Source organism: Mycteria americana, chromosome 2 (genome assembly GCF_035582795.1).
Source record: "Mycteria americana isolate JAX WOST 10 ecotype Jacksonville Zoo and Gardens chromosome 2, USCA_MyAme_1.0, whole genome shotgun sequence".
NCBI lineage: Eukaryota > Metazoa > Chordata > Aves > Ciconiiformes > Ciconiidae > Mycteria > Mycteria americana.
In genome coordinates this window covers 34371121-34398451 of record NC_134366.1, presented here as the reverse complement: position 1 = coordinate 34398451, position 27331 = coordinate 34371121, and the positions used below count along the sequence as shown (strand labels likewise).

At 38.5% G+C, this 27331-nt stretch overlaps 1 protein-coding gene across 14 annotated transcripts in view; it reads right to left on the bottom strand.

The window, feature by feature from the left end:
- Positions 1-27331, bottom strand: part of HDAC9 (histone deacetylase 9) — a 496147-nt gene that overhangs the window by 227047 nt on the left and 241769 nt on the right. For 8 of the 14 annotated variants that reach the window (XM_075492948.1, XM_075492934.1, XM_075492944.1 and 5 more), the window contains 4 exons: positions 10703-10944; positions 9600-9750; positions 7277-7403; positions 5152-5273 (listed from right to left, as the gene is read on the bottom strand). In XM_075492948.1, the coding sequence (XP_075349063.1) occupies positions 5152-5273; positions 7277-7403; positions 9600-9750; positions 10703-10944 (642 nt within the window). The remainder of the gene's footprint in view (positions 1-5151; positions 5274-7276; positions 7404-9599; positions 9751-10702; positions 10945-27331) is intronic. The other 6 variants (XM_075492939.1, XM_075492947.1, XM_075492937.1 and 3 more) reach the window with 3 other exon arrangements.

The following is a 27331-nucleotide window of genomic DNA, read 5'->3' as shown; positions in this document are numbered from 1 at the left end:
AGTTTTAAGCTAAAGTATCTCAAAAAATTTCTCCTCTAACTTGAGCTGAATTAGAGTGACAGGACATCCCGCCTCACTCCCACCTTAGGAGGCTGCAGAACCCTGATGGATCTGAGATGACTGCAGCCCAGCACAGTAGCTACAACAGTATTACATTTCCTTAGAGCTGCTGGCTCCCAGGGGCTGAACTTTGTTTTGGCCTGTTCATTACATGACTTCGGAAGAAGCTGTTAACAACAGTTTGCTTCAGATTCACTCTTCAATTGCAAGTTAAAGTTTCTTCTCTTTCTAAAACCTCTTACTACTAATTATGCCCTCTCAAATTATTGATAGTGAATTTAGGAAAGCTAAAAAAGTCTGGTGATTAATGGGAAGAGAAGTAAAGAAAAAGAAGGGCTAGGAGTCAGGATACTTCCTCCACCCCCTGTGATAAGCACCGGTAGTTTCCTTTGGGCACATCACCTAGTCCAAATTTGTCAAGACCGCTCATTAACCTAGTAAAACAAGGACTCTGAAAGGCAGGAATGCTTAGCATCCCTGAAAAATGGGATAAAATGAAGAGAATCATGTCATGTTTGCCTTGTTTCCCTGCTTCAGTAAACAAAGTGCCTCTCCCATTTATTGTGCTCACTCATAAACTCAGAAAAATAACGCTTCTCTCTACTGAGCTTGACTTCTTCATTTTGGCAGACATGGTAATTGAGGGTTTGTGATCCTCTAAGCTTTTTTTTTTTACCGAAGACCAAAAGAAATCCAGCTTTTTCATATACTGTTACTTCACAGGAGAGTGTTTTCCTAGAAAATGCAAACAGAAATGGAATTTGGTGGCACGAAAGGGAAAAGGAGAAAAACTTTCACACACGAATTGTTTTTCTTCTCAGTTTCAACTGCTCCAGTAAATTACTGAGTCAGTAGGTGCAGAAAGAATAATGGTAAGGCAATATTCTAATTAATTTCTTTTTAAAAAAAATTACATCTGCTGAGTTCTCATTCAGGAATCTTTCACTCTCATTACACAAGAGCTATGCTGTTATTCTACTGCCTAATCAGGTTAACTTAATATGGTTTTTACAAAGTGATCTTCATGACTGTGCAGCACAGCCTTCTTCCTCTCTTTCATCACAGTATTAAAAAATCCTTCATCTCCTCTTTTTTCCTGTATGAAATTGCATAATTTCCCCCCTCCAAGCAAGAACCTTGTACTATTTGCTATTTAAAAAAACCCATGCTGTATTTCCATTGAGCATGCTTCCAATTTTTGGAAAGTGAGCTACAAACATCTTCTCAAATAGGACTATTGTGAGCCATGTTCAGATCCCTAAGCAAAATGCAACTTGTAAGCTTACAACTCCATCAGCAAGGAAAGATTCAACTGGCATAAAACCAAAATAAATAGAAATACTGATTGACATTCCCATTCTGCCATGATTGTGCTAAACTCAGGAAAGAAAAAGCAGTTTATACTTGATATGATGATGTCCCCAGGAATTTCTTCCAACAAAAGCCAAAACATGAAGCAAAATGCAGAAATTCCATCTGTAGCAACATTTTTAAAAAGCATGCAGCTTTGGTTAGAGAGCTAACCTTTATTGCAATTTACTTGCTTTTGCTGGTTTGCATCAACACTTGCACACAGAAAATGAAATGGTACAGATTGAAGAAAATGTAAATGTTATGGCCATTTGCCAGAATTTCTGCATTTATTTCAACAAGATAAAAAAAAAAAACAAAAAAGTCCTTTGAAAAGAACTTCTACCCTATCAAACCCATGTTGTTTGCTACATTTTTGTTAGTTTTACAGTAACCTCGTCAAGCAGATAATATTTTCCTGGATAGACAGACATAGAATTATGGAGATCAACAATCAAAAGTTCCCCATACTAAATGATCAGGTCTTCAAAAGTGCACAGCTCCCATCAGAGCTCTTACAACAGTCAGTATGAATTTCAAAAGTGTTCAGTAATAGGGAGGAATTTTCAAACCTCTCTGGGTAATTTAGACGCATTAGTCTCATTGAAAGTTAATGAGCCATGTGCTGCTCAGGCTTTTGGGTTCTTTGCAGAAAACACACATTACGACTGGTATCCATGGTGGAAGTCATGGGCATTTTCAAAATTTGATCTTATGCTGTTTAGGCTAAATTCTGCTCTTAGCTACAGATGTGTAGCTTCTCCTTATGGTATATTTATCTGTCCAATGAAGCAATAGCTCCCCTTGCTCTGCTCTTTTGAAAGTCTGTCAACACAGAGCATCTGAATGCAGCTGTGCAAAGAGCTGCATATCCTGGCCTCTAGCCCCTAGGACAGTCCCTATCCGCCATGCAGCTAAGCTGTGTGAAGTCTACTGCTCACAAGTTCTGCTGCATCTTGTATAGAATGGGATAATCCACATGGCTAAGAGAGTTATTGAGTAAGCATAGTCACTGCACTAGCATGTTAACTCTGGTACCTAACTGTAAACACAGAAAGAGCAAGACTCTTAAGTCTTTCTCTAGTTATCTATGCATCCCATCATTCTAGATGCTAGAAGACAAAAAGTTGCACAGAATATTTTCCTCTTAACTGTAGTCTCTCTGAATTAGTTTTTAAAAGATTAATAAGGAGATGCCACTTCAGGACTAATTAAACAAAGGTTAAACATACTACTGAACAAGAAAGTGAGCAAGCAAGGCTCAGGATTTACAATGCCTGTGTGATACTTGCTGTTCCCTTAGCACTGAAAAACACATTAGGATGTCAGGAAGGAATCATTCAGCTTTGCTGCCCATTAAATCTGATCCTAGAGTAACTGATTCAATGGGAATTCTCTTCCAAGAGCATTATATTAAAGTTGGAGAAGAGAAAAGATACCTCTGTATGTTATATTATGAATATGGAAAATAGCATTGAGAAGCAAAACAAAGCTGCAATTAAAACCCACAACAGGTATTCCTTTCTTAAGGCTGAAAGGAATGTGAGGTCCGCTTTCATATGAATTGCTGACTTCATGCAGGTTCAGCACCACAGAGGGTTTACCAGGAGCCAGTGGCAATAAGCAATCATAGCCTAAAGGAAAGGAAAAGAGGTTCACCCCTCATGGCAAAGGTCAGATTTCTGCAGGCTTATAGCCTGTCCATATACATGAGTGTTCGTGGGACATCTTTGTCTAGTAAGGTCCCATGAGGATGACACAGGCTCCACAATGTCCCCTCTGCCTGGAGGATGGCCCTATAACCACCCAGATCAGTTTAGGGTCATTTGATTTGTGTCGATCTGGTTCCTGTTGCTTTTACTCTCAACCTGATGAACAATCATTGCAACCCTTGTGGGGATGTTGCTGAAGGCTGGAATTAAACAACTCTAGTATACAGAGAGATTGGACGTGTAAACAGGATATTTAACAGTTGCTATTTTCACGGATGTGGAGAGCTATCAAATATACTCCCTTGCTAACATACAACATGCTGTACACTTCATTTATATTTGCTTATCAGTTTCACTATGTAAATGTCATAGAAACGGTTATGCTAATGATTATATTAGTATTTGTCTATTTATTCTGTAGATATCTTTTCAGAGAGTCATCATGGCCTTTGTTCAATTTTGGAACTGATGCACTGCATGCCCAAATATTTGGAATAACATATAGAAAACATCTGGATTTAATTATATTATAGTCCTCTTATGCAGACAATGGGAATTGAATTAAGGAATATTTTGAAACCCCCACAGAGATATAAAAGTATTAGCAGCTGCACGAGAACTTTACTCTTACAATGTTTGAAAATGTTTTGTTTTACAGATCAACAGTCTGACACATCATAAATATCAATCATAACATTTAAGATATATAAACACAGAAGAAAAATTAAAACTTGCATTTCAGAAACATGTAGATGAATTCACAGCATTTAGAAGATGTAGAGTGTATCCTTTTGTTTAAAAAATGAAAATGTATATTCTATTGGCACAAAAAATATATATTGTACAGTGGTATTAAGCAGAGAACCACATAAGGGCTTATTGTGACTGAGCAGCCTGAACAAGATTTTATAGAATCTTGTTATATTGCCACCATATTGTACAAAGAGTAATTCAGCTAGAATAAATTAGCATTTTGCTTCTCATGCTTTCATTCCTTTGAAAATATTTGGAGATATAATATGAGCTTAGAGAGTCTGCCCCAAAGTATTAGATACAGACTGGATTTTCTTTCTGAATATATGCTGGTTCCAAATGCCACTTCTTTTCAAATCAGTACCAGTTTTGCAGTTAGTTTTCAGTCTCCCAGTGGCGAAATCACATTCAAAGGCTGCTAGCACAGTAGGGGGTCAGACTTTCTCTCTGAATGTAACTATATCACTCAACAGCAGACTCATGCAATAAGCGAGCTAATGTTTTCTTTTCTTTTTCTTCCCCCTCCTCTTAGTGTCTCCCTGCATTCCTGGATACCGGTCACTGCACCAAGGACCTGAGGCAACAGCCACATGGACTCCACGACCATCCTGCTAGCTTTCTTTATGGTGCAGAAAAAGTCAAGTCTACAATTCACCTGCCGTCAGGACAAAAGGTTCAGTTGCTAAATCCTCTGAAACATTCTGAATCGTTCAAATGAACATTTTCTTCTACAATATTACATATTCCTATGTGTAAAAAGCACACACAAACGTGTGCGTGTGTATGCGTGTGTATGCACATATACATACAAACTCTGACAACCAATGACACAAAATATTATATTAATCCAATGCCTCCTCTTTCCATGAATTCCCCTGAAAATGTCCTGAAAAACATTGTCTAAGGGCAGCATACCATCTGAAGACAGATACTGTATCTACCATGCAAAAGAGAGAGAGCTATTAAACCCAGAAGTAATATTGAGACAAAGAAAATAATGCCATAAAAGATCCGTGAAATGATGGTCTGTTTAGAAACTAAATTTACGAGGCCTGAAGCTTGCACTAGCTGTTAGCATTGGGAAACACCAACTCTTGATACCATGTGGTCAGTCCGACCTCATAAAGATGCAGTCAGGAACTTTGAACTTACCCATAGTATCATCCTGAACCGGCTTTGTGGATTATGATATACGTCTTGCTGATGGACAGCCTAGTTAAAATAAAGGGTGGGAGAATTGCTGGGTAAGGGGCTCGAATAAACTACGCTAACTCACCCGTTTTACGAAGTGGAAAATCATCCTTGGCATCCTGCGCTCCTGGTAAAGTGTATTTGTACGGTGGCGAGGCCCCACTCAGGGGTGGAGAGCTTTGATCCAGTGAGGTATGGTGGGCAGCCCTGCAGCAGACACAGAGAGGTCACAAATTAGCAGTCACTGAGGTGACCAGCAGTAACTATCTACACGTGTTGTACACATGTCTCAGCTGTGTTTATGTTCTTGTTCATCTAAGTGTGCACAAACCACAGGCTCATGTAACCAATTCCACTTTTACAGTAAGTTATGGAACTCCTCGGGATTCCCAAGAACGCACTTTTTGCGCTCATTATAAAAGTCACATAGGATAAGAGTCATGTTGACCTACAGACAGGATCTGTCACCAGTTTGGGGAATTGACCATTTTAGATTGTTGCATTTTAATATGAACCAGCTGAGGCACAGCAAAAGCCATTTAAGTCTTGTTTATCATGTACAAATAGATGTACATTGGTCCAGCCTCTTCTATCAAAATGTGGGGAATTTTCAGGGCAGGGGGGCTTGTATAAAGCTAACCAGAAGTACTGGGTTATTATTATCTGTTGAAAAAAAAATGCAAACTATTTAGTGGACAAGGTAGATAAAAACTTGCATTTAAGTTCAGTTTGTAGGTTTTGTGAGCACACCACTCTGCAGCACATAGCACTCATGTCAGCAGAGAAGCTCCAAGCTGAAGAGTGCTTTCTGACAACTGCTGGATGAAAGAAACAGTGTGGGCAGATCTTTCTGAACACGGAAACTGCAAATTGCAAAGAAATTGCATCATTTGGCCCAGAGACAGGTTTTTTTTTTTCTTTGGTTGATTTTTCTATTTAGAGGGGGAGAGGGGGAAAAGAGGGAAACTTTCAAACTTTGTGCTTATCTAAACATAATTTTACTTGGCCTTTTACAGTCTCTCCCTGTCTTTCCAATGTAGTGTGGTTAATCAGTAATACGTCTCTGTCAAAAGGGGCACTACCATGAGAGGAAGTACTACTTTCCCTAGTGTAGCAGAAGACATCCTCTGCAGAGCTCCTCATTCTTACTCATCTGAAGACTCAGAACTAAGCTTGGAGTATTAGTCCCGATATCTTACATAGTCAAGAGAATTTTACACATTATTTGGAAAAAAAAAATTAAGTACTGTACCTCCACCAGAAACAATGTAACTATATCTTATAGCATATTACCACAGTGCTCTGATTATCTCAGAATGGAAACTCCAAGGGCAGGTCTTCAGTAATTCTTTTTAAAAAGAACAAGTACGAGATGGAAATCTAGTGTACCATATGCATTTCTGTTTTTCCTATTGAAGGTCAATTCGGGCATAACATTGAAGTCTTTCAGAAATGCAGCCAGAGTTCATTTTGTTGGATTGACTTATGTGTCTGTTGTAATAAGGAAGTTAAAAAGGAATTAATTAGTACAAAAAAAGGGGGGGGTGGGTGTAAAAAGTGTAAAAACTGTAAACTCTTAGAATGTTAATAATGTAAAAAACTGTAAACTCTTAGAATGAGTCCCATTACAGGACTCAACAAAACCACTTGTTTCAATGATATAAGCAGATTCTTCATCAAGGCCAAGGCATCATAACAATATGCAGTTTTGGATACTAAAATCTATCAGAGTAAGAAAAGTTAAATGACCACTATCCTTCTCAAAATCTTTGTGAGTTACTTACACCACTCATGTAACGTCACTGGAAAGCAGCATCTCTTCAAGAAGAAACAAGTTTTGTGATTGATTCAAAATCCAAGTAAATCAAACACAAAGTTGTTCTAACTTCAAAAATTGAAGAGACTTGGAAAAATGACAGTTATAGTTGTAAAATTTGTCATCATCAAGAGATGAAGCAGTTGAAATAAAAAGTTTATACAAATTTCTGACAGCATCTTGTTCTGTATAGCTCTCATCTCACCTCATCACTGAACACTGAGTACTCTTCAGTTCAACCAGAAATATTACACTTCTGGCTTTTTGCTAACTTTTTGGTTGAACTTCTGTCTTGTTCTGGAGGCAGACTCTCAATACCCCTGATGGAAAAGCATTCTGGCAAGTTTTAACAGATACCTCGACAAGGCAAGGAACAGCTTAATACTGAACATACGTGTACCAGAGCTTGGGGTGGCGGCTCATGGAATGATTCTTCCCATTTGCTGGAGAGTCTTTTGTTGCCGATTTACTCAACAGGAACTCCTGAAGTTTCTGCTTCACTTCTGTACTGGCCACTGCCCCTAAGATACACAGAATTAAACATATCTTATCTTTACTTAAAAAAATCACATTTTTAAAGAAAACAAAAACTAAAACACAAAAAAGAGCCCATGTCTTGCTGCTGGAAATGTTGTAAACTATAAAAAATATTGGTGGAAATCAGTCAAAATGAGATAACATTCAGATTAAATGTTTGTCTGTAAAAGACTGAAGTTGGCCATAACCCAGAAATCCAGTGAAGTCATAAGGAATATTTCAACAGTAGATGAGCCCATTTATCCAGGGCCAGATGTATCTAAAGAATTTAAATTATTTCCTAATAATTCCCAAATACAAAACCAAGGACAGAACTAAAAAGATAGTGACAAAAGGTCACTTTGAGTTTGTGGTAAAGAATGTTTTTCCTTTTAAGTAAAGTAATAGTAATAGCACAGCAAAACTGCCCTCTGAACACTGTCTTGATTATGAGCAGAACGCCGCAGAAAGAGCCAGCAGTGAGCCTTTTTATTCAAGCCACTTGAGAGCCTGTACCTGTGATGTCTGGAAGACAGACCATAGTCTGAAACATGAGTCTTAGTTGATAACTCTACTCTTACAACACAAAAACAGCAGAAAGACCAAAACGCCAGGAAGACGCAGTGCATTTTGACCTCTCTGGGTGGCTAGCTCAATACAGTACAAGAAGTAGGGCATGTCAATGTCAGGTTAAACTGCTAATTCCTACTTGCAGCAGAGGACATGCTTCTTTACTCACAGCCATAATACTCTTCATAAAAAAAGCATGAAAAAGAAAAATCTTCTTTCAGTTTTCCATAAACAGTGACAAAAAAGGGAAGAAAAAACATTTATTTGAAAGTAGCAGCAATAAGGCATACTGATAGTCTAAGTATTTGGTTACCCAACCCTGACACAGCACAGCTAGATGGTGAGCATGTCCCCCTGTGACCCAGTTCCCATAAACTACCTCTACTACCCCTCAGCTCCAGACCCTAACTCCCCTCCCTGCACCTTCCTTCCCTCCTCTACTCATTAAGTAGATCACCAGCAGCAGCAAACGCTGGGGCTGGGGCTGAAGGTCACAAGTGCTGCTTGGCTTGCTTCTACATACTGAACAGCCACCCAGCAAGCCAAACTGAGAAGGGAACCATTGAGTTCACATTGTTGCTTTTCCTTTGGTGGGAGCACTAATAAAGCCCAACTGTTTATATGGAGGCTGATTTTCCATACCACTTACAGGAACCCTTTTTTCCTGCAGTTTCTGCCACCCTCCCACTGCTGGGGCAATAGGCTGGTGATGCTTTCATGGATTCATCGTTCACCAAAGTACTGGAAGCACCATGGACACCTTAATTTCTAAAGCCTGCAATATGGTACACCTACAACTGTTAACTGATACATTTTTTCCACCCAAGAAAAAAAGGCAAGAGCATAATGTACAGCTCTTTTCTGCTTCAGTCTTTGTCAGTTAATTATTGCGGTAATTTAGCAGGGCAAGTAACAATATCTGCTCGTGGCAGCTTCATTTTGAATACCTTCACAATGTACTTCAACCTGATTTTTAAACTGACCTCACCAAGGAGAATTATTTGTATCTGTCTCCCTCTAGTGAGCACCAAATTCCAACAGTATCCTTTACATCTGTCATTTGCCTTACAGCTATATATGACCTAGAAATAACTCTTGGTTGGGCCTCATGAAATGGCATCAAGAACAAACACAATGCAGTTTGAAAAAGTACGAGCAAAAGTATTCAGAAGTCTCAGCCAAATATATTCTTAAATATTTTGTTATATTTTCAATCTTGAAACAATGCTCAAATTAGTTAATCAGCAAGTAATTTGATTTTTTGCTGTTTTGTAGTGCTTTCTGTATTGGGAAATAAGCTCTTCAGAAAGAAGTTCTCAAATGAAGCTTTAGGCTTTCAAATTCCCTCCTTTTTCATAAAAAGAGCTAGATTCTTGAGAGGCATATTGAGAGGTCTGTCAAAATGTGCTTTCCTACAGTCTTCCAAGTCTGCACACAAACCAGCAATGTGTTTCCATGGGTGTAACAGGTGGCCCTGCCTTTCTGCAGGCACAGCCTCGACTTCTCTAGTTGCGTATTTCACATAGTAATAGGCTTGCTTCAGGTTCCTGTTCATTGTCCATTTCAGCTGGGACAAGGCAAAGGGGAATAAATTAATTTCTTATTAGGATTCATGGTACATTGGCTCTTACTTTCTCGGCCTCTTTCTTTGCCTCGGAGGGGAGGAAGCTGTTGTTCCCTGCGATGCCTCTCCAGTTCCTGCTCTTGTCTCTGTTGCTCCAGTTTCTGCTCTTTTTCAAGGAGTTCTTGCTGTTGTTTAATGGCTAGGAGTTCCTGTTGTAACTTGCACAGAACAAAAAGACATGAGAAAGTGCAGTTTGCACTGTTTTCTAGGTCAGTCCTGGCTAAAACAACCCCCTTAAATAACTGAGTATCAGTGCTTGCTTTTGGGCTTACACTTCTTTTCGTGTCTTAACCGACTTTCCCCAGTCTTTTGAGCAGGATAGTGCATTACTGGCTGTCACTAAAGTGAACTGTAATGTCAGGTAGCAGCCTGCTGCTCTGGTTTCACTTCTTTCTCTTTCGGCAAAAATGCCTAGAAACCGCACAGGGTTCTTTCCCAGTGCATCACGCAACTGGCTGCTGTGCTCCGCTGCATTTGTCAGCTCCATCGAGCGGAAGCTTAGCACAGTAGCGTAATGGCAAGTAGATCAGAAGGAAAAAATGAAAAGAAAGGCAAGATCATAAATTCCCGGTCAAAATCCATTATAGTAATCCTACCACAGTGCATGTAATCCCATAAATCATTTTCTTTTTACATTATATGAGGCAGCTCAGAGAAGAGTGAAAACACAACACTTTCAGGGCCTGCCTCTGTTTTACAAATGCAAATATTATGCACTTGCCTATCAATTTGATTTGTGGACACAAACTCAAACAGTAGCCCAAAAAAGCAGTCTTTTAAGATACTCAAAACTGCACATACAGAGAAGACAGCCATATTGAAGTTTGGCTGAAAATCCAGCTTTGTAAAATAGGTTTGATTTTCTGTGGATGTGGTGGCTTCATGAGCTTGATGATTCTCATAGTACTGCCTTGGTCTGCTGTAAGCAACTCACTGGTAGGTGCTAGAAGTTTTCCTTGAAAAGGCTTTTATCACCCAAATACAGAGAAATAAGCACTCAAACACCATCTCTCAGTCACCGCGAACCTTTCAGGCACGTTCCCTTTTCATGTCTGCCTAAGCATATTCAGTTTGCAGATAAAGTGAGGGATAAATGAAAAATGTTGCTACCTTTATGTGCTCCTGGAGCTGGGCCTGATGCTGGCGGGTCAGGTTTTCATGCTGCTTCTGAAACTCTGCAATCAGCAGTTGTTTCTGAATTTGCTGCTGCTGTTGGATCAGAAGTAGTTCCTGCTGTAGCTGCTTTTCACGCATAATTGGGTCCACCATGGGAACCATCATCCTGAGATCAGTTCGCAAGTCTAACGGTGAGATAGGCTCTAATCCCACGGGAACCTCCGACTTTACATCCACTGTGGAAAGAAAACAACAAAATGTATATATATTAAATTTAACTGGAGAATAGAGATATTTCCTACTGGGGAAAAGACCAATTTCACTCAAAGACTGCTTCAATGTACAGACCTAAAAAACCACTAATGCAACCTATGCTGTATGCAAGCTTCAGACATTCCTACTAGCAACTGGAGATTTTACAAATTATTTTATCACTTTCTGTCCATTCTCTGCAAAAATACTCCCAGATTAATATTCTGCTAAAGAGACTAACAAGCAACCCAGTTCTAAACCCATGTCACAGCCTAATGGAGCAGTATTTAGTGAGAATGTCCTAGGCACTATTAATGCTTCACAATAAACACTCAGGGCACTTCTTCTGTGTAAGATGAAGGCCTTCCAGTTCTCACTGCACTGCAAGAGATTTTCCAAAGCTATCATGTAGATTTTCTGTGGATGGTGGTACACATGAACAGCTACCCAATGCTACATAGCTACTGCATGTAAATATAGCTGCCAAACACATAGGAATAACACATGTAAAATTATAGGAAAATAATTTGACAGACAAAATGAGAAGTTTTAATACAGCTTTTTGAAAAGTGAGGACCATGCTTGGGGTGGATTAGACATAATACACTATACATGGCTTGTAAGAAAATGAAAACATCTTGAATTATTCCAGTTTGTTGCAGCAATGGTATATATTGTTAATCCAGCATTAAAGCACTTAATTAAGAATCCTGAGTTTTTCTATCTCCTGATTTAAATCCAAGGGACTAAAAAGCAGCAGAAGAGAGAGATTTGATGATTTTCACTACAATACTTGTAAAGCTCAGGTTTTCACATTAAGTGAAGAGACAGAGTGTAACTTTATCTGTTTCAAATGAACAAAAAACTAGCAAGTAACATTTCTACAAGAGGAAAATAAATAGCAGCTGAGGGTCTCTGCTAAAGCTCAGCAGTTCTGATTCCATCCACGAGAGGACAGTGGAACACAAACACATTCACTCCTGTTCCTACTGCTCCACTATCTCCACAGGAAAGTAAGATTATTAACTGAAAACAAATACGCTGTCGGAAATAACTAGGGAACAAGATTTTAAGCATATTTTCGCCTTTTGCTCTGCTACAGCTGTATTTGTTTTCAAGGAGAAAACCAAAATGAAACAGAAATATTCTAGCAAGCAGGAGCAGTAAAATTGAAGCAGTAGAAGTTGAAACTGCAGCAAATGGAGAAAATTGAATTCTAACTGTATGATCAAATCTATTCGTGAAAAGTTTTATAAAAAGAAGAGATGAGGCACCAAATCTCTTCTACTGATCATATTCTTTTCTTCTCAAAATTCTAGGAACATACAATTTTCTGGGCCTTTTTTTTTTTTAAATCCTAGTAACTGTGATTGTAAACCTCAGCATAATTTGCCTTCTTAACCTGCTATCCCAACAGAATGATTGTGTCTAAGTGCTTACTTTTGTTCTGAGACTAATCACTAAATTATAAAAAATCACCTTTAACTTACAAAAACTACTCTTGATTACAAATAATTGCCACAGACCAAGAGAAACGGACAGGCAAACCCCCAGCCTTTCATCCCATTTATTCAGCAGCAATCCACATTCCATTTGTCTAGACTAAATATAGCCGCGTTTATACAAGAAATCAATAGTGCTTGCAGAGAGCAGGGCAAAGACATGAATATTTCATCAAACTCGGGAGGAATGGCAATCAGCAAACTGACAGCAAACCGTGTAGGCTGACTGGCCCTCCAGATAAGTCTCCGGTACTTGGACAATGGCTCATTGCCTGCAAGTCACAATCTTATCATCAGCGCTCTTCTATTTTTAACATTAATTGCATTGTAGGTGACAAAGGCTTATCATGTTTAAAGTGGAGAGATGGATTTTCTTACATCTTCTGTGACAGGATAATAAGCCTTACTAGGAGCAATAATAGTAACCGGAGCTCGGCAAACCCTGCAGGGCCTGGTTTGCAATAGCGTTTGCAAACTGAACCTTGTAGGGTTTGGTTCACAACAGTGTTTGCAAACTGAACCCTGCAGTTGATTTTGCCGATACTGGCTACAAATCAACGCCTACAGGTCTGCATGGCGATTCAGGCTGATGATACTTCCTATCTCTGACGAGCATCCCACTCCGTCATTTTCAGAGCACTTCTCCTGAGGGGAGGCCTCCAGATTTTTCTAACAATGGAAATTTCCTTCCACTACTAGTAAAATGTACAACTGAAATCAGGCTCAGTTTGATAAAATACGTATTTTCAAAAATTTTCACACACTCAAATAATAAATCTAGCGCTGGAATATCTAATTCATCAAGTTCAAATTTACCTCATTCCGTAATGTGGGGGAAAATAAACATTAAGGTAGTTCTAGAGACTTGAATCCATAGAAATCAATACATAATCTTTCATGTCATTTAAATGCCAATGTTTAATGACAAATAAAGACAAACATTTATTTCCTGGCATAAATATTGCTAACAGTTAGGCTACCGCCAATACTACTACTAACAGCTGACATAGCAAATCCTAACTTTTGGGGGTAATTATTGTCTTAAAACTGTAACAGGTAATAGTTAGCTCAGCAATGAAATTATTCTAAACAAGTAACTATAAAATCACCAAACGGAATGGTTTGCTACCGTCTCTTAGGCGGTCCTAATGCCACAGGCTATTTACATTCTCCGTACTTGTTACCAGTCGACAAAGAAGAGACAAAGCAGCCCCGTAGAGCTACATCAGTGTGAAAAATGTGTAATGGAGCAGAGAATCAGAATCAGTGTCTTTAAAAGCTATGACTTTTAGATGAAACATCTTCCCTCTGCCACCCCAATGCAATTTTAAGTCTCAAAAGAGCAAAGGTGATGCAGGTTGTTTATTCTCATCAGGGCTTTTTATGTTTTTTCACCCCCTCTACACAAAGATATATGTATTTTTCAGGTACAAAAGGAATGTCCTAATCGGTGCCCTCAACTTCCAAACATCACGAGAAGCAGTGGGATGCAGGACTTTAACAGGATTCATCAAGATATTAGCCAAAGAAGGAAAAGGATGGATAATGAAAGAAAATATTAATCAGAGCTTGATAAAGGCTAACTTCACTTTAAGGAGCCATGTTTTGCAGGATTTCCAGTATCACCAATGGAGCAAGTTGTAGCAGGCATGATTCAGAGTGGGACGCTGCCCACGCTCTTTCCACTGCGGTCTGGAGCAGATCCTTCCCAACAGCTCTGCCGACTACAGAGCAACCCTGGGACTCCTCTCTAAGGTTAAATAAAGACGAACTCTCTGAGCCCATGTCAGCTGCGGTGAATACAACAGTAAGATGCAGAAGATTAACTAAAAACGTTACTGAAAGCTCAGTGATTCCAGGAAATATGTCAAAATTTGAGTAGAAAAATATTTAATTTTCAGCTACAACACACTGCAAAAGGCATATGTATTTATTTTTCCTATAAATACTCGATTGCCTTTATCTTGAAACATAACAACAAAAATAGTTTCAGAAGAGCGTCCATATCAATTATATTCCATAGATGGCACTTCTCGCAGTGCTTTTGACATTCTGTGGAAAGAAAATACAATACTTGTAAAACGGCATTGTTATTGAGTAGATTTAGATGCTTGGAGCATATGTAAAAAGAGGTAAAAGAGCTTGTTTTAACCCTGAGGCTTTGTGTTTTGAAACCATTCCTTAAAATGGGAATCACTGAAAAACTGTAAGTCTTTCACCAAGAGATGGCATTTCAAGCTTTGTTTCTCGTGACTAGTTTCAATTTCTGGTGTATTAGAATACACAAATCTTCCGAATCACAAGCGCTAAAGGAAAATACCAGAAAATAAAACAGCCCACTTTCTTACCATCATCTCCCAAGAGGGGCAATCTTTTTTTTTTGTTGGTAGTTACCTTTCTTGGCAGACATTTATGCCTTCTTTAAAAACAGGAACTTAAACAAGTGTTGCTGTAATCAGCTGAAGAGTCGCCATTCTTTATTTGAGATGCAAAGAAGAAGAATTCTAACAGACTTGCTTACCAGAACATCTCATCTAGTACATTTATGCTTCTTACATTAGAGGAACCGTGTGAATGTGCTGGGACTGCAAGGATTCAAGCTAACCCTTTCCCAAAGGAATTTCTCGGTTATGTTGTTGGGCTGGGAGAGTAAGGAAGGCTGGAGAGAGTAACAGGGCACGAAGCTGGTGAGGCTCTTTCTCCTGCCTTGGTCATCCAAGGCAGCCTTTTACTGCAGAAGCAGTTAAGGTTTATGAAGTGAGCAAGGAGGACTACAAAGTTGGAATGCTAAATTAAAATTACATGTGACAAGAGACAGATGACAAGCTCCTCCAACTAGCTATTTCAGTATTAGGCAATAAAAGCATATTCCTGAAAACACATCAAAACAAGTAAAATCTAGAAGAATCATTCTGCCAAGAAATGGCCACACCTTACCCCAGACATCAACTCCGTGAAGCATTACAAAGAAAAGAGAGGATGGGAGAGCTGTTTATACTAGTGGTACTCTTTTGAACTCTGCTCTACAAAACAGAGCCCACCTAAAGTTATTATTAACTCGTACAGTACTTTTCATAGTTTTCATATGCTTTTCATAAAATGAAAACAAACCAGAACAGTTTTGCACACTTTAGCGTAAAAGAAACTGCCTCCATTTGGCCTCTTCATTCAAAGAAAGTGAAAAACCTTCCTTTGCAGGATTAGCCATCAGTCAATCGTGACATAATCAGAGCACTAAGGAATTTACAGAAAAGAGCTCTAAATGGTGGAAAGAGTGGAAGATCCTCCCCCACCCCAATAAAGATAATACTTTAAATTTACTCTCCAGTTAAAACCTAGACTTCTCCAGATTTATGTGCCACCTCATTCAGGACCTGAAAAGCACTGACACCTGAAAAGCCATAACGGTGTGTTTGAACATACCAAAGAGGAAAAGATTCAAAAAATGAAATACCGTAGGAGGCTGAAAGTTGCAGGAATAAGGAACAGAGGGTAGGAGGGAAACTTTGCCTGACAGGTGACAGATGAAGTAACTGGCAGGAGATGGGGCAGGAGAAGGCTGGCCAGGCAATGAGACACAAGCAGCCGACCAGAGATGGAGCACGGGGAAAAGGAGTTAAAATTCCTGAGCTTTCTGCGCTGAGAAGCAGCATTATAGGAGCATTGCTCACTCTGTAATCTAAGAGCAGCCGTGGCACACTGATAAAGCGGCAGTGCTTGGCCTCACCACCAGTGCAATTAAAGAGCTAATAGAGGAGCAATGTGTCCATTGTGAGGATGCTGGGAAATTAGGCGAGCAATGTGGTTCTGAATAGCCATGACTAAAGAGGATGGAGTCTGGCATGAAAACTACTACAGCAATAGTTCAATGTTCAAACTTGCAGAAAAATGTCCTAATCTGGAGCCCGTTCCTCAGAGGAGGGGCGGCTCGCGGCTTTCGGGGGGAAGCTGTGCCACGGCAAGACCTGCACGGCAGACTGCAGGAGCTAGGAGATGAAATTTTAAGAATAACTAGTGACATCAGAAGTACAAGTCAGATGATCAATAAACTGTGAAAGGTTAGGTTACCTCCCATGGGATGCTTTTATCATCCCAGCTCTGGTGGCTAAAATCTTGTACCTCAATTCTCAGCTGGTATAATCTGTCATTCCTCTGTTAACTTCAATATAGGCAAAGCTTCTTTATGCCACCTGAGAAGCTTGATGCAGAATCTCTCTCAGGAGTATAGGGGTGAAAGAAGACAGCCTTGAGAGCATCTCATTTTAATATGGGGACAAAACCATCCAGATTTAGGATGACACTTAGAAAATTTTTTTCCAATATTTAAAATCAAAAGTAATTTTTCTCCACTCTCACGATTAAGCTAAAGGATGCATCCAAGCTGAAAAAAGTGTCACTTAGATTTCACTGAATGTCATTACATATTTTTGATTAATTATATTTCCTCAATCATAGTCTGGATTTTGTTTGTCACAGGCAAGGGAAGCAGAAAGAAGACAGCAAATGCAAATGGAAGATTTTTTTCAGAAGCAACACAGTGACTTTTCATGGCAGTTAAGTACTTGACTGCAATTTGTACTTTTAAAAATTCCTCGCTTGGAAAGGAAAAGCACAAGAAATTAAGACACAATTTCAGATCAGAAAAAATATGTGCCAGTTATTTTCTTGGATTATCCTTCAAGAGTCAGTAATTATTTTAAACAGTACTATCACCGAATTAGAAGTATAAATGAACTGTCAGACCTGATGAGGCACTCAACTGAGTTTATGGTATTAAGGAGAAGTGTAATAAATTGGACTAGAAATGTATTCCCCTTTGTTCTATAAAAGGGATCTTATCATGATTATACCTTTTCCCTATTTCTTTTAAGTGTTTGCATACATGTCATAATGAGAAGTAAAATAAATGCAAACAGCGATCTGGGCTTTGATTTACCATTCTCTTATTTCCCCAGGGCCTGGAAAGGAAGCTCAAACTACCACAAACTTCTAAAATATCAGTGAGAGGCCTTGAAATACCAACACTGAAGTTACAGCTAGCTGGCTTTTGTAAAAAATCAAAGGCTTTATTATATTGATTTACTAAAATCAGATTCCTTCTCTGCAAATAGGCGTTTGAGTCAGTCATAACAAACACAAACATAAATGCCATCTAATTTGTTATAGCCAAGAAGTTTTTAAATGTTACAGTGTTCGCTGTTTCTTCTCAACTGAAAACACAAGCAAAAGTTCCACTTATGAGCCTGAGAGAGTTCATGCAAATATCAGGCCAACCACTTCTGTCGGAGGAATAAAGGCATATACACCCAGTAAATCACATCAGAATGTGAAACACTTTTAAACTCAAACCTGGGATGATCTGTTATCAAGAAAGCCAAGCTGAGCTATATTTGGGTTTCTGAGTTACTTTATTTATATTTCAGCTAGGAGAATTCTTACACACACATTCTCTACACCCATCAGCACACAGGCTCATTTTCACTTTCCAGAAAATGCCCTTTTGATATAAGGAATCTGAATATCCTAAATTCTATATATTGCTGCTGCAGGCAAGATAAAAACAGGACAAAGATAAATGTACATATAGTTAAAAATGTAGAATTTCTATGTAACTTTCTTCTCAGTTCCAAAGTCCATGACTTACTGGTGATACTATTAAATAATGATAATATATCAGTGTTAATTATGCTCTTGATACACGGTATCGGATTAGCCTGTTTGACCATAATGTGCCCACCCCATGGCATGTGTACACAAGAAATGACAGGGAAGAATGTAAAATGGCATTCTTTTGGCCGTGTATCTTCCGTGCATGGATCAGTACCACTGTCAGCTATATCATATTGAAGATGTCAAGTAAGGTTTGATTTGGTGGCAGCACCACTTAGCAGTTGCAGAACTAAGTAGGTACAATGTCTCCAAATCAGCAGATGCCAGCTTATCACTATCTGCTGGTCACTTCACTAAAGCCTTAAAATGAATTAATTAAAATGAAAGCATGTGTGATACAAATCTGTGGGCGTGCACGTGCATACACACATAACTCTTGCATTAGATCCTGAAATGCTCAGAAAAAGCGAAGAGCAGACACGATACAACGGATTCCTCTCACCTCCCTTTTCAAAACAGGTATAATGATAGATGCTACATACCCATGAGAAAGGCAATATGCTTTTAATTGTGTCAGTATTATTATACATTAAAAGACAGTGTACAAAGTCCCCCAGGTTGCCAAGGCACCATGAGGGGTTCTAGAGACCTGCCACAGTCTTTGCCTCATCTCTCATCTGGAGATGATATGAGGCTGCTGCAAGTGGTACAAAATACATCCAGAACATATGATTTTCACTTACTTTCCTTTCATCTCTTCTCCACCTGTGAATGCTGCAGGCACATTGGTGCAAATGTCAAGTTTACACCTGCTGAATAATTCCCAACAGCGGGGATACCACTATTCTAATCCCAAGTGGATGACATAGAGAAAGAGGAGAGGGGAAAAAGCTCTTCCTTGAAGTGAGGATATCAAAGGTAAACAGCTACCATTTGGGCATGCCAGCAGGTATATCCTGAAGTATCATCAGACAGCGTGCTCCAGGCAAATTAGACAGTGGGTGGAAGTTTGCTAAACAAGTATCCCCAAACAGCTTTGCTATTTCAGGGGTGTGACAGCCAGTGCTCCAAATGAAACCCTTGGAAGGCAAGATACAGTGCAAATCTTTCAAGGAACTGTTGGCAACTTTGTATTTTAGGGAAAAAGATGAATGACCCCAAAAATGCATTAAAAAGAGTATTTTCCAGTTCCTAGGTTTTTTTTATTTTTGCAGCTGTATCTGCTCCCCAAGATGCCACAATATTTAGGGTTTTCTTTTTTCTTCTTTTTCACTGCATAGCAAAAACTATCACGTACATGTAACTTACTAAGCTCACAACCTCTCTATTATACCCAGGAAATCAAGGAAGACCTATATTCCAATGTTTTTAGTATTTATGGAACAACCTGATCTTTGACAAGCATGGGACTAAAAATGGTTTTGATCCCAAGCACAGAAAAAGGGAGGACTGAACTGAAATCTCCCCCAGAGGAGGGGAAAAATCCATGAGAAGGATAATAATACCTTTTAAAGAAGTGATAATAATACCTTTAAAATCTTTCTAATGGGAGATTAAATGAGATGCCAGTCAGAGACTGGCAACACAATACTACTTACTATGCTAGCTCAGAAATGACTCTCTTATGTATCCTATGCAAAATTAAAATTGCAGATGTTTATTAGCAAAGATGTGTTTGTTTGTATTATATATTTTTTCCTGTTCTGCTCCCCTTTGTACTACGTTGCCTTGGACTGGATCATAGTCAGGGGAGTCTGTCTTCCTCTGCTCACATAAAACACCTAGTATATTTGCATAGCGACTGAAATAAAATTAATAAATAATGCTAGATCACTGCCTTGCCATTTTTCAGAAGTCCACCTGTTGTATTACTGATACCTAGCAGCAGAAGAGATTACAGCATGCATACAGAAAACACTACGGGTAAGGCAGGGAAAATGAAAGGGAAAGATACGGTCCCAGTGATGACGCAAAGCAAAGGAAAGAAGGTAGAGTTTATTAGACTGCAGAATTTAATTAGGAGTGGCAGAAGTCAACAAGGGACAAACAATGGCAATACAGTTGATGGGAATATTATGCAGAAGTCAAGCCTCAAAGCTGGATGGATAACAACGTCAATAGGTAGACAAGATGGGCTGCTCTAAAGAAAGTAAGGGGGAGTTTCTGAGGAAGATCCCTCTCAGCTTGATGAAAGGGTTGTGAAGGGTTTAAAGGTCTCGATTTAATCTATTTTCTGCCGCAGACAGAGTATGTCTTTCAGGGAACAACCTTGACTACCATGCAGATGGCCTCATTTCCATTACTAAGACATTACATAAGGCAGGCACTCCAGTAAGAGAGATTACATAAAATATACAAAAAGCATTCTGAACTCACAAGCAAGGAAATGCCAGTCTTCCAGGATGCTAACTTATATTTTTGTCTCATTAATGTGAAGACAGGTGTGGTTTTATAGCATATAGATCCAAACCATAACCATTTGCAGTAAGTAATCACAAAAAGTGTCTCTCATATTCTGCCATTTGGGATTTGGAGGAATTGCTTGAAAAAAGGAGACAGACATCTCAAGTTCACAGCTGTAATCTAAATAACACAGAACTCTTCCATTTTATAACAAAAGGGTGTCCTGGCAAAGACAAACCTTTAGATGTTTACTTCTAAAATCAAATAATGTTCTTGAGCTGAAAAAAATCCCAATCTAGGTATATAACATCTCATTCATGTAATTCTGTGACACACTTAACATCATCACTATTACACTACTTAGCTAAATTCCTCCTTTCCTATTTTTCCTCTTTTCACCACAGTAAATTATTTCAACCCTACTGTGTCCATATCTTTGTTGACTTTGACTATCTACTTTGATTCCTTGAAAACATGTGCTGTAAATATCTGCCCTAAATTCAAAAGATTGCAGATAGCAAACACAACTTACCACTAACATTGCACTCTATATGACAGAAAGAAAAGTTATTGCTATTTTTTTATAACGATGTAACACTAAACTTAGAAAATATTATTCATGATTTGTGCTCTCCAGACTAAAGAGATCTCTTGAAAGGCTCCCTCCAGAATGCAGACATGATTACAACCACCAGAGGGAGTCAATCTGTTTTTTCAGGTCAACTGAAAAATTAGAATGAACAGAAAAAGCACTGAGAAGGGAAGAAATTGCTAACAAATACTGTAGTTTATATCCAGATATATATGGATACCAAACATAATGAAAACAAAGCTTAATTGGGATTCTGGACATTGAGATGAGAAACTCACCTTTTTTGCTCTAAGTGTTCATTAACAAAATTCTTGTTAGTATACTTTTCCTGTATGACTTCAGATTAACAACAATTTAAGGAATCAAAAACTAATAACTGACATAATCAGAACGATATTCATATTTCTATCCAACTTGCTACTCTTTATTTGAGTTCAAGTTACTACCATACTCATAAGTCTGTTTCAGACATATGCTGGCTCAACTCAAAACTATAAATACAGCAGGTTTTCTTCAGTTTATTTACAATTTAGTCACCTTAATCAGCAAGTAGAGTTATGGACTTATGATGGTGAGTATAGGAAAGAAACTGACATTTCTACTCACTTTGCCAAACATATTCCTTCGTAATTTTTGAACATTGTAAAAGCAAACTATAGGAATTATTAAGATGATGGCAACTTTCTCAGTACATTAGCTGGAGATATTTTCCATTATTATTATTCTACATAAATACTGAAAAATGGTTCTGCATTCTGTAATATTCCAGAAACTAACGCAATGAAACACTTCTAGGAAATTCATCTGTTATGTCAAAAGAAACAACAGCCATAGAAAAATTCTACACAATTCTGATGCCACTTAGCAAGCATAGTTCAGAAAACTGGAAATCCGAAAGTTATTACCCATTTTTGTTTTTCCGCATTTCAGTAGGTCCATTTCTTACTAGTGAGTTGGTTGTTTCTCTCTTCATCTCAACTCATCTGACACACAGAAAGCCAGTCAAGCCAGTGGGCATTTCTTCAGTCTCAAATGAGAGATTCTTTCTCAAGCAAGTTTTTCCAGAAGTTAAATTTCCTATTAAGAAGTCCACAAAAATCAGTGGGAACTCCTCAAATTTCAAACTCAAGTTTTAGAAATCTGCAGATCAGGCCTGGAACATGCACACTAGACTGACTGCTTAAATGGATTCAAGCACTCAGAACTACTCTTCAAGAAACTCTTCAGGTCCTTTGAGAATCTCAGCCTAATAATTTAAATAAACCCTAGTCATATTGAAACCCCCACCCCCCCACTTAACACATTAATCATTCAGAGTAGAAGTTCACTCTCATCAGACCTAAGATGAACAAATCTTAGCACATTGCAATAAGAAGCACATTTAGTCCTGTTGACTGAGCCTGAGTCCTGTTGACTGAACCTGGCTGGAAATGTCATTGCAAACTAAATTCTGCAATACAAGAGGCAACATGAAAGTTGCCTCTTGTATTGCAGAAAGTTGCTCGGTTTCTGCGCTTTAAGCAGAACTTTTTGTGATCAGTGAGATAGCATTAACAATACATTATGGAATTATTGCATCAGGCATTGAATATTAAAGACTGGGAGAAGAAGGCAGCACAACTCATTTAAGGTTTGCCATGGAAAGGCTGTAATACTGATTTTAAGGCAAAGCACTGAGAGAGCTTGGTAACGTACAGAAGTCATTAACACGTTCACTTTAACAAGAGACAAACTGGAATCTAGCCTTAAACCTCCTCATCAATGCACTGCAGAAGTCTGGATCCCAAGATTTTCAACAGAGCATCTCAGCTGCAGCAGCAGCATCCCTTACTAGGTTATTCTGTTCAGTATAATTTTTTTCTTCCTCAGAAATTTAAAAATTCTTCCTGACTGCAGTAATCTGCCTAATTTTCAGTTTTCCTCTTTCTTACTCAAAGTATTTCAGAAGATACCAGGAAGTCATTTTCAATGGTTTTAGTTTATTGAAAATATTATAATGAAGCATATTAAAAGAATTAAGAACAAAATGCAAATTGTTTCTGATGTGTCCAGAAAGTACAGTTTCACTTTCTATGACTTTTTATATTTATGCCATGCACGTTTATATTTCTTAGAGTTATGCTGCTAGGAAACAGGAATTTATTTTGGCTAATAAGGTTATTTACACTAATTTTTAGATATACTTGTGTTTGGTTTTCTTCCCTCAATTAGGATCTGATAGTGAATACCTGAACTGCAATTTCTACACTGTTATGGATTTCCCTGTAGCCAACCTTGGCCCAGCACTCTCTCTGCTGACTGTAAAGTTTAATTAATTAAATGAATGCTGAGACCATGGTAGTATATCCATAAAGCATGTTTCATGCAACGTCTTAGGAACTGAAGATGATGAATATACTGCATGAAGCTGACTTCCCCCTATTCACCAACATAAACCACCATTTCTTAGAACTACCACAAAATCTACACAACCACTAGCTACTCATCATTGTGGACAGTAGCACTCTGCAGGAAGTATGGGAATAATAGGGTCTGGACATAGCATAAATATGGAGAAAATGACAATGACCAAGAGTCAGTCCACCTGAAGGAAAGGAGGTCTGGAAACACGGACAATGGAGATGTAATTGATTTCATTCATTCCAAGTGTGTGAGTACTACTCTGTCAATTGAAAGCTATGCACCTGATGAATCACCACAAAGCAAAGCCGATACCCAATACTATTACCTTTCACTTTCTCCACAACTCAGAGTCCCAAAGTGACAAACTGACTAGCTCTTGGTTCAGAAAGAGCTCCCTTATGCACCCATAAAATTCCATTTCATTTCCAATCACACCTACATCTGCCAGAGAAAAAAAGGAAAATTAAATTGATAGTCAACACACATGCAAAAGGGCTTCTCAAGGATTTACCTTAAATGCCTTTTGAATACAGGTAAAATGAATGGCTTACCTTCCATGCCAGAGATGATAAAAAACTAGCATATGATCTTTCTTAAAAAATGGGAAACAACCAAATGTCACTCTCCACTATCCTCTTAATTCATCCATTTCGAGAACTTGCACCATCTTTTATAGACCTTGTTTCACCTCAACTTAGAGGACATTCTGATAAAGAGGAGACTAGTTGCAGATTGGGATGAAGTTGCTGAGATCTCACCACTAATTACAAGGATGCTGACTTCAGACAGTCCCATGCTATATTTATCACCCACTTCTAAAAAGGTATGGAAATCAAATGCCATAAAGCTGCATGACTCGGCTGAACAACTGTAATCCTGCACTCCTTGGAACAAGGAGACCAAGGATCCTTTGTTAGTCAACAATGACATATATTGCTGTATGCCAAATATGACACAATTTTGTGCAAATACGTTTACACTGACAGCATGTTATTGTGGCATGAGGTGAAGATCTCACCAACGCTACTGGGTGGGATCACCCTTTCTGTTGACAGGGGCAAACTATTACAGAGAACAGTTAACAAGAAAATCATGAGAGATCATTTGAAATCCTTTTTTTGGAACCATCTGACATAATTTTTGCTGCCACCCACTCAAAATTTAGCGTATTGAAAAGTGTAATTTTTGATTGGAAATGATGTCTGACAACAGGATATTCAGCTTTTGATTCCTGTATGCCAGCCAAAGGACACAACATATATATCCAGATACATAGTTTAATACCACAATAAATGAAATACAAAAAAAATCAATAAACTTTGTCCCTTCTGCAATTCAAACCCTCAATAAACCCCATTGAAACAGCACCTTACAACTTTCATCCAATTATGGCCTTTCACAACCATTTGAAGACACACAAAAAATCTTGGCAATCACTCAGAAATCTGGCTAAAGGCCCCAAATTTCCAGAACTGACTGAAAATCCTGCAGCTCAATACACAGTTATCTGCTACAGTCCAAATGTCCTAAGAAAGCACCTGTGTGCAAACTACACAAAAGATCTTCAGAATTAGGTTGGTTCATGAAAAATGGTTGCCCACATGGAACTACTCCAGAGCACAGCAGGTAGAGAAACTAGGGCTCACTTCAATTATTTCTGAGATCTCAGAGTGACATTAACCCTCTTCTGATCTATCTTCTGCCTTTCCAGTACGGACCTGCTGATCGTCTTTCCCTCAAATGAAGGAGGGAGACTAGATGGAAAATTACCCACTAAACCTTCCAGCCCTTTAAACAAAACCCTCTGCTGAGACCTTACAGGGCATGTTTTCCCCGTGTGTGTGTTCAGTTCTGTGTGTTTCTGAGTTCAAGACACTGCTACAGCAGTGAGATTATCCTGATAATGCCAGGGAGGCTCACATGACACAAGTTTCAATGCAGTGCCCACCCAGCCTTAAAACTCTGCTGGCTTTTCCAATTTTGCTATCAAGCTGGTGGATACACTCAAATAGCTCCCTTCTGCAACCTCCCATCTGCAGAAACTGCCATCACAAATTGCCCCATTACCATTATCACAAAGAGAGAGAAAAAGTAACTTACTTGCAAAGCAAAAGCCATACCGCCCTGAGAAGTATGTTTTTTTCTGAAATAAACGTTACTCCGTTCTAAGAATTCGCACAATTCACTTCCTTTGCTCTTCCTTGACAATGTCTATTTAGAAGAGATCTATTTATTTCTCAGCACATTTCACAGTTCCTGTTTCTAAATGAGAATCATATTAACAAAGGGTAGAAAGACACAAACATGTCTCAAGAAAACAAGACTGATTTCTATAATGTATGTACAGTGTTGTTTCCAGAGGGGAAAAAAAAAACCCCAAACCTTCAAAGACAGGCATCAATGCAGTTAGCCTTTCAAGACCTACTGATCCTACCATGAACTTGCCAAAAAGGAGAGAAGAAAGTAAAAAGGTGTTTAAGACAAAATGAATAATTGGAGATAATTGTCACACTATAAACAGTTTCCAATTTACTGTTCATAAATAAATGTCAAAACTGACCTTATTCCAAGAAACAGATCTGCAACTATTTCATGATAAATGATTGTCCATTCACCTATTATTGTCACATTGGACTACAAGAACTTCTTCCTTCCTGTAATATGGAAGGTGGTGGACTCCATGTTAAAGTAATTTCAAGATGATATGTTGTAAGGCAGAGTGAAGGGAATCCACTTCCCACAAATTCTCTCCGTGCATAGTAGACAAGGTAGTTATTACTCGTGTCTCATTATTTTTCTGCTCAAACTAAACCATCTATGTCCTATTTCATACTGCAATACTTTCAGAAAAAAAAAAAGTTCAAATACATACAAACCTTCTGAAAGAATACAGAGGACCACGGCACAGACAGCAAAAAGAGCAAAGAAACTGTGGCAAAAAAAACCCCAAACCCAAACACAACTATATTTAAGGAGATTATATAGTAAAATTCAGAGTTTTTTTGTGTGTTTTGAGCAGATACTGTGTATTTTGCTTCCTTCCCATGGTCTTTATAAGCTCTTCACCATCACCTCCAGGTACTACTCTTCACTACATAACCTTCACTGGCACCTCCCACCGTGAAACTTTACTGTTGGGGTCACTGAACCAGGGGTATATGTTGGCATGGGCATGCAGAGCTGTTTTCATCCCTTCCCTGCGGTTTCCTTTTCCACAGTAGGCTACCCAATATTGCAAGGCACAGTCTGAACGAGTATAAACTTCCTGCTAAATGACTGCGGTTCCAGTCTTCAGCCCAACCTTGGGCACCAGGGACTGACCACAGTCTCTTGAGTACAGAAGTATCAACATGCTACTGGAGTTGCTGAGTAAAATGATTAATGCATCATAATACCTGTATTTGCTAGCACAGTATGTTCTTAACCATTTTCTTAGGCTTTTTGGAATCTGTAGCTTGCATCGCCGCAAAAGAATAGAATAAAAACACAAACCCATGATGGTTTCTTCTCAAACCACTTTTTTGGCCATAACATAAACTCCACCGCGTTTCTGTATGCCATTAAAATGAGTAATCTACTAGAAAGTAATATGATTTGAAAAGTATCCTTAAAAGTGAAATTATTGAAATTTTGTTACATTTGTATTTATATTTTATAAATATGCATGTAATTTTATATTCATGTTAATTTTAACACTTTTTATTTTATTCTACTATTGAAACATGCCACAAACAAACACAATTGAGTCAAAAGCTGCAGAAGCATTGGGCTCTGCTATCATAAAACAATCAAGCTAAAAAGGAAGAGCAACTAAGAAAAAGGTCACATCAACTTTATTTGAAGTTTACATTTGAACTTTAT